We start from the raw sequence: 7,298 nt of genomic DNA on the forward strand, positions 1-7,298 counted from the left end.
CAGGCCTAGAGAAGAAGAGGTGATGGTCTTTGGCCATCACAACTGACACTGGCTTACTTGAAAGATTAGTAAACTCTGGCCCATATGATTATTCTAGTTACATAAAGTGCTGTTTTAAGATGTTTTAAATCTACTATGGGCTTGGTAAAAATAGAAGACCTATACTAAGTATATCCCATTAATGATCACCCCAATGCTATACTAGTTCTGTCAGATGTTGTTGATTTCTTCTGTAAACTGCGTTATGAAAAATGGTAGCATAAAAATTATTTCTAGTTGCTGTATTTGGCATTCCTTCAGTTGTTCTGGACCTGCTATTAACTGAATTGTGAAGCAAATTAAATATTATCATCTTTTTAAGCAGCTAATAGCTTCTGATGTTTTCTGTGTAATACAGTTTATTTATTTTATTGCAGGATCTGGTAATCCGTATCATCTTCATTCTTGGTAATTTAACAACAAAGAATAACCAGGCCCGTGAGCAATTTTTTAAAGAAAAAGGAAGTGTTAACACCTTGATATCATTATTCCAGACCTACCATGAACTTGATTTGAATGCACGGAAATGGTGCCATGAAGGAGGAGGGGAAGGAAAAAAACACCCAAAGCATCCTTCAGAAGCAGATGTTCTGATAAAACTGATAAGAGTGCTGGCCAATCTCTCCATTCATCCCAGTGTAGGAGCAGCTCTGGCAGCTGCCCGTTGTGTTGTAGAATTACTTGTTACTGTACTAGGTAATAAAATCCGTTGTGTTTGTTACCTTTGTTCAGTCTGTAAGGAGAGTTTAGGATTTTTCTACTTTACCTTCTTACCTAGGTTGAGCCATAACTAAATCGGTTCCGTTGCTAAAATAATGAAATCAATCCGCTGATATTCATAAACTGTTTTATGTAGAAAACCTGTTTGGGACAGTGGAAGCATTGCTGCTTTGGTAGTGACTTTTCAGTGTCTGGGGAAAGATGTTGTAGAAGTGTTTAATTCAGTGATCAGATTTGCAGATATGATCATTAAGGATAAGCAAAAAAAATTTATTTTAAATACATGTCACTGAGAGTTCATATATAAGGGAAGTCTGTTCTTATCAGGTGCTACATAGATGTGTTTGATGGGTTTTTGTTTGATTGTTTTTTTAAAGTTTGCAGGTTTTGTGACTGTTTTGGGTTAGGCATTCTTTTTGTTCCCTGCACCCATAACTTTCAGCCTCCTCAAAAAATTTCCTCTTGTTGTTTCTTCTTTTTCAGATTTCCAACCTTTATCTCTTCCAGGTGGAAGAGAGTGTCTGTTTCTCTACAATCGGAGGCTTAGGACTGCAGTTCCTTTACCACTTACTGATCCCTTTGTAAATCTAATTACAGGCTAGGACTGGGCAGTCTGTTCTCCCTGTAACAGAGTATAGCAGTGACAAGATACATCTCAAAGAACTCAGTATATTTTAGTGTGTGATGAGAACATTAACTATTATGTAAAGACAATCAACCTGATTATATGATAGCTTACCGGTCTTACCCACTAGCCATGGGGAATTAGAGAAGGCAGACTCACAACTTTGTCCATTCTGTCTTAAGCCCTGTAGGAGCTTCATGGGTTGGGACTGTCTTATTCATTGTGTAACTGCTTTTGAGCCTCAAAGCTTCTCTCTGCCACCCTCCCCTCTTCTTGAGCACCGTATCAGTTTACTACAAAATGTTCTCTCTCCCTGTGAACTTACCCCTCTTTTATTTCCTTCACTCTGATTTCTGAGGGCAGAAACCTCAGATAAATCAGTGTACACAAATTTCAGACTTGAGAGAGAATCTTTCAAATATTGTTAAAGAAGTCGTCTTTTTTTTCCCCCCCCCCCTCCATTTTTCATGGTATCTGACATTTCTGTATAATAGTCCTTGGTGTTTCTCTGTGTCTATCACACAGGCCTGTTTCTGCATGTGGATTCTCCTCAGTTCCATCTTAAAACAGCAAATAGGATCTGTAATATGTCTTAACTAACTACATTTTAAACCATGTTGCCCTAGTCACACTGATTTCTGTAGATGAAGAGCTGGAAAGAGTGACTTTGTATTGCCATTTTTGAGTCTGTTCATGTTAGCTTCTGCCATGTTACTGAAAAACAATAGTTGTCTGTAACAGTGGCCATGTAAACTATGATTCAGTTTGCTTCCAAGATACAATGCACTGCTAAGTTCGACTCCTCTGTGTGTGTATCTACATATGCATATGTTTTTTGTTTTCTTTTTAATATCAGAATACAACTCAGTTGGTGACTGTGAGGAGTTGGTCATCAATGCTGCGACAACAATCAACAAGTTATCGTACTACAAAGTGAGGAGTTCTGCTGTTCAACACAAGAAGCTACACATTGCTGAACGTAAGGACTTTTTGTAAACTAGTACTTTTTGTATAGCTTTTTGAAAGTGGAAGTAATTCGTGCTATATTTTGACACTACAGAAGACGAAGACACTGGTAGTGTTTTGTGGGATCATACTGCAGGAATATAAAGTTCCTAGGGCTAAATTCTTCCCATAATGATTTCTCATTCTTTTCAACATAATTGTATGACTTGTCTGAAAATAGTTAGGTTGTTGACAAAACTCCTTCTTTTCCTCCCCAAAGGAATTTGCCGTAATGTTTTCTGTTTAGCAGTTTTTGCTAGACTTGTTCAAAATCCATATGCCTGAGCCAAAATAATCATGTTGCTTTTTACTTCTAATCAGAATATGGTAAGAAAGTTTTTTTCTTCTTAGTACCTTCTAGACCTGCAAAATCTGATTTGTGTCTGTTTCTGGCTTATAAATCCATTGACAGTATAGGAGTTGTGTGATCTCTCCCGTCTGACAGTATGGACAATAGTCGTGTTTTAGTGATGTGTAGGAACTGCATCTGAGTTCTGGGACTCATTGTGTTAATGTTTTCAGAAGGTAGGGAGTCTATGTCTTGCTTAGGTTTCTCTCTAAATAGACAAAACGTGGGGGAGAGAGAGAGCCTGAAGTTTGCACAACAGGTAGAATGAGGAGTAGGAAAAAATATTCTGGCGGTCAACCTAGTGCACTGACTAGTAGACACCATATTCTCTCTAGGTAACAGTTCTGCTGTTCTGTCAGGAGTCATTTTATCACCTATAAGCCAGCTGTCTCTTATTACTAGTGGGAGAAATGTGGAAACAAAATTACTTCTCTGCCTGTCCCACTCGCTCTCCCTCTCCTGTTTTTATCATTAGTGTGTGGAAGCAGTCCCATCACTTTTCCTCTGCCTGAACTGAGGCGAGAGAAAACTTTTTGATGGAACACCAGCAGGCTTCCACTTGCAGGAGACGTTTTGAGAATACTTGCTGTTTGATATAAGTGGTGGATCCCAAAGACAAAAAATAATCATTTCAGATGTCTCTTTAAGACAAGATCAAAGCATGTTCTGTATTGCAACATTCAGAAACAGAAGTAATGGGAACGAAGCCAACCTCTTTTCTGTACGTTTTTCTTTCACTTTTCTGTGGTAGAAGGGTTAACGGTTGACTGATTTAAGTCCTTTATATGATGGATTGATTTCAGTGGTTCACTTCATACTCACAGAAGACTGATAAATGTAACTTCTGTAACATCACTCCTTTGCTGTGCACCGAAAACCTATGTGATGGTAGCTCTTCCTAGGAAATGCTTGAAGGTCTCATTCTATCTGCTGAAGTTACATGCTAATCATACCTGAAACTGCTAAGGAGGAAAGCAGCAAGCAAGTAAATGCTTCAGACCAGGGGCAGTATTAAGTAGCTGTTCAGAGAAAATGTGTTTGCTTGTTATAACAGCACTGCGAGAAAATAGAGCTAATGTCAGAAAATAATTTGAGTTTTAGGATTAGGAGGCATCCCCCACCATAGGACCATCTGTTCAGGATCTAAATCAATTCTCTTATACGTTGCAACATTTTTTTCTTCTTTGTCTTCCCGGAGTTTCACATGAACCCACTCAGGAAACTGTATAGCAAACTGGCTCCCACTATTACAACTATGCTTAGGCTATCTTCGTAACTCCTCATTTGTTCCTTTGCATTTAGCCCCATATTGGAGCTCTTTGTCTCATCTTCAAAGCCCTGCACAATTTAGCTCTTATTCTACCATCAGCTCACCCGCTTCACTGCAGCCAGACAGGTAGATAACTGTTCCCATTTACTACATTTATTGCTGTTGCTGTCTTGCATTCTGGTATTTGTTGATAAAAAGCCAAGCACATGTTTGCGATATACAAGTAATTGTTTTTATTTCATTTCTCTGCAAACCAATAGTTCTTTTAAAGCTGTTAATGAGCAACAATATGGATGGAGTTGTGGAGGCTCTCAGAGTCTTTGGCAATCTTTCCCAGTATCGTGAGATCTGTGACTTCATCATACAGAAAAAGAGTGAGTTACTTTTGCATTTGTAGGAGTCCTGTTTTTAAATGCCCATAGTTCTAAAAAGGAAAGATTGTTAATAAGCTGTCTCAGTTAAAGGGCAGAAGCAATATTCTCTGATGTTTTGCAAATTAGGCAAATGTTAGAATCCTATAGTAGTCATTATAAACACCATTTTATTTCAGTTTCATTAAAATGGAAATATTAGAGTAGGAAAAATATGCCATGGTGCCTTCACAAAGGTAAATACTACAAAACCTCTGTTTTTCCTAAAGATTATAATTTTGAAATTTCCCTTCACTCCTTCAGTTTTTCAAATCCTGCAGGTTAGTAGTGATATGATATAAATGAAAATCCAACTAAATTCTCATTTACGTTCATAATCACAGATTTTTGATTCCCATGTTTGACAGCTTGTTAGCACTTTGTAACACGCATTTAAGATGTTTGACTGCCTCAACAAAGAGACCTCCTATTTGCCTCTGGGTGAAGTAGGGTGCAAGTCTTCTCAAGTCCTTTTGCTTTGGGTGTCTAAAGAGCTTTGGGGAAAACAGCAACTCCTTGCTATCACAGAAGGTGTGTCATAAGTTTAATTAAACTCCAGTTCACTGTAAATTTTCTTGTATCTACTTCTCAGTGCTGAAAGTGAGGTGATATGCCACAATATACAATCCCTTCTTTCAGGGGTGGACATACCACCACTTTTGGAGGAGAAGGTATCTGCAAAGGGAGAACTGACACTTAGTAGCCGGGTGCTGATGAGCTGTCTCAGTTCTCGGTCAAAGGAATGAATTTTCCACCTAGGAGAGACTGTAGTATTGGTGTGCCACACTCAGGAAGATCTGAGGCTGCCTCTCCATTAGGCAAGACTGACTCCCTTGCTGGGGTTGCCTTCCACTGCCTACTGAGTTCAGTGTCAGCAAGTGCTGCAAGGTGCTGCATGTCTAGCATCTGCTTCTTGCCTGTCTCCTGCAGGAGCCCCAGGCTGCAGCAGTTCTAGCTGGACTTGGTGCAGTCTAGGGCAACCCTGCCACTCATAAAGGCAAGAACTTCCATCTCTGAGTGCCAAATGCCAAATCATAGCAGTTTCTACTGACTGCACAATTGAAAAGAGGGTGGTACTTTTAAGAAATAAGCTGTAATTCAGTTTGGTCAACTTAACCTCTTCTGATTGGATTTTCACATTACTTTGTGTATTTTTCTAACTAGAATTTTGTACATGTTGTTTTGAAGAAAACTAGTGTTGAGCAGGATGTAATAATGGCTGTTACTCTGGGTCATGCACCTACTCTACAAGTGTCACAGTAATATGCTACAAAGTTCAATTTTTGGTTAGGGTATCCTGCATTTAACTGCTTTCTAAGTATACATGTCTAATAAGTATGTTGTAATGCCACTTGTATGGTAAGTCCATCTTCCCAGTAATATTGTTTCCTTCTTTGCAATCTAGTATACAAGTTCATGATTGCTTTGCTTGATGCCAAGAATCAAGATGTCTGTTTTTCTGCCTGTGGAGTTCTGCTCAATCTCACAGTAGATAAGAACAAACAAGCTCTTCTGATGGAAGAAGGAGGAATTGGAAAGTAAGTTCCTGATTACGCTTCCGAAAAAGGCAATGTTGAGTAGTTTGGCCAAAGAATTTCAATCAGATTCTTTTTTTACTGGGGCCAATAACTTGTAGTAAGGATACATACTTAACAGATATTCAGCATCTGCTGTTCTTCAGGAAAGAGCCTTTCATGTTTTTTCATATGTTTTTTGCAAAAGCATTAGAGTGGTTTAGCCTACTGCAGCACCAAAACCCATAGAATAATCTCCCAAAGATCCTCCTGATATATACAGCAGAGGAGAGTACCATACAACAAAGCAACTAAGCTATGGCTTTGCAGTAGCTGCTTATGCTTGACTTAACTGGATCCTATGTTGGCTACAGTTAATAGGCACTATTAATGTGTATCTGTTGTAAGTGTGAAGATTACTTCAGAAACTATGATATCCCACACGGTCTCTCACAATTTTTATAACTGCTTGGTACTCTAGGGAAAACTATCTGAAGTAGCCATGCTCGGTGGAGAGTAGCTCCTGAGTCTCCTCTCTCCAAGGGTTCAAGTTTAAGGCACTTACATTGTAGGTGGTATTAGATCTTGAAAAACCACTGTGCATGCAACACTTGTGGCTTTGATGTTCAGATAATAGTGGATCTGGCTTAATGGAAGCAACATGAAAGATCATGTTCCTATGCTTGTAAAGCAGTTGATACAACCTACATTTATGAAACAATATGCCTAACTTTGAAATGCTTTCCTCTTCATACATCATATAATTACTTTTTTATACAATGTAAACAACACATAATCTGCTCATCCTTCCTTCCCATGTTCTAGTTAACTTACAAAATACAAAGCTGAAAAAGAAAAATAAAAATAAATTACAGGCAAATTGAATAATAAATGTGAGAATTTTCTATTATATAGAATATTCTGTAGAATATAGAATCATACAGAATATAGAATTTTCTGGAAAATTGTGAAAAAGGAAGGAAAAACAGTAACAGTATGGAATAAATCTAGAGAATTTGGAAGTGATTGTTAAGGAGGTCATCCTGACTGTGCCAAACCAGGTCTGTGGATTTTTGGAAATGAGGTTATTGTACCACTATATAGTGACCCTAATAAAACATGGAATTAGTCTCATCAGAGAGTTAAACTTCAAAAAATTAGGGCAAGTTCTTTTGGCTTTTCATTAGATGCCTCCTGGTCTTTCACAATGACTGTCTTCAGAGAAGAGAGCAAAAGCAAACCTCTTCTTGCTTGCTCTTCAATTACTGCTGTTTTCAGCCATACCTGAATGTAATAGTTATCCCATGTTCTCTTTACTAATCACCAGATTATAAATCTCACAGTGAAGTAAAGAAGTGAGGGAAAG

General features: G+C 38.2%; 1 protein-coding gene across 1 annotated transcript in view; it reads left to right on the top strand.

The window, feature by feature from the left end:
• Positions 1-416: 416 nt before the first annotated feature.
• Positions 417-7,298, top strand: part of ARMC2 (armadillo repeat containing 2) — a gene marked incomplete at its 5' end in the record, with an annotated part of 11,407 nt that continues 4,525 nt past the window's right edge. The window contains 4 exons of the mRNA XM_009709657.1: positions 417-735; positions 2,241-2,363; positions 4,269-4,382; positions 5,824-5,956. Coding sequence (XP_009707959.1) covers positions 417-735; positions 2,241-2,363; positions 4,269-4,382; positions 5,824-5,956 — 689 coding nt within the window. The remainder of the gene's footprint in view (positions 736-2,240; positions 2,364-4,268; positions 4,383-5,823; positions 5,957-7,298) is intronic.

This window comes from Cariama cristata, unplaced genomic scaffold (genome assembly GCF_000690535.1).
Source record: "Cariama cristata isolate BGI_N322 unplaced genomic scaffold, ASM69053v1 scaffold38471, whole genome shotgun sequence".
NCBI classification, from domain to species: Eukaryota; Metazoa; Chordata; class Aves; order Cariamiformes; family Cariamidae; genus Cariama; species Cariama cristata.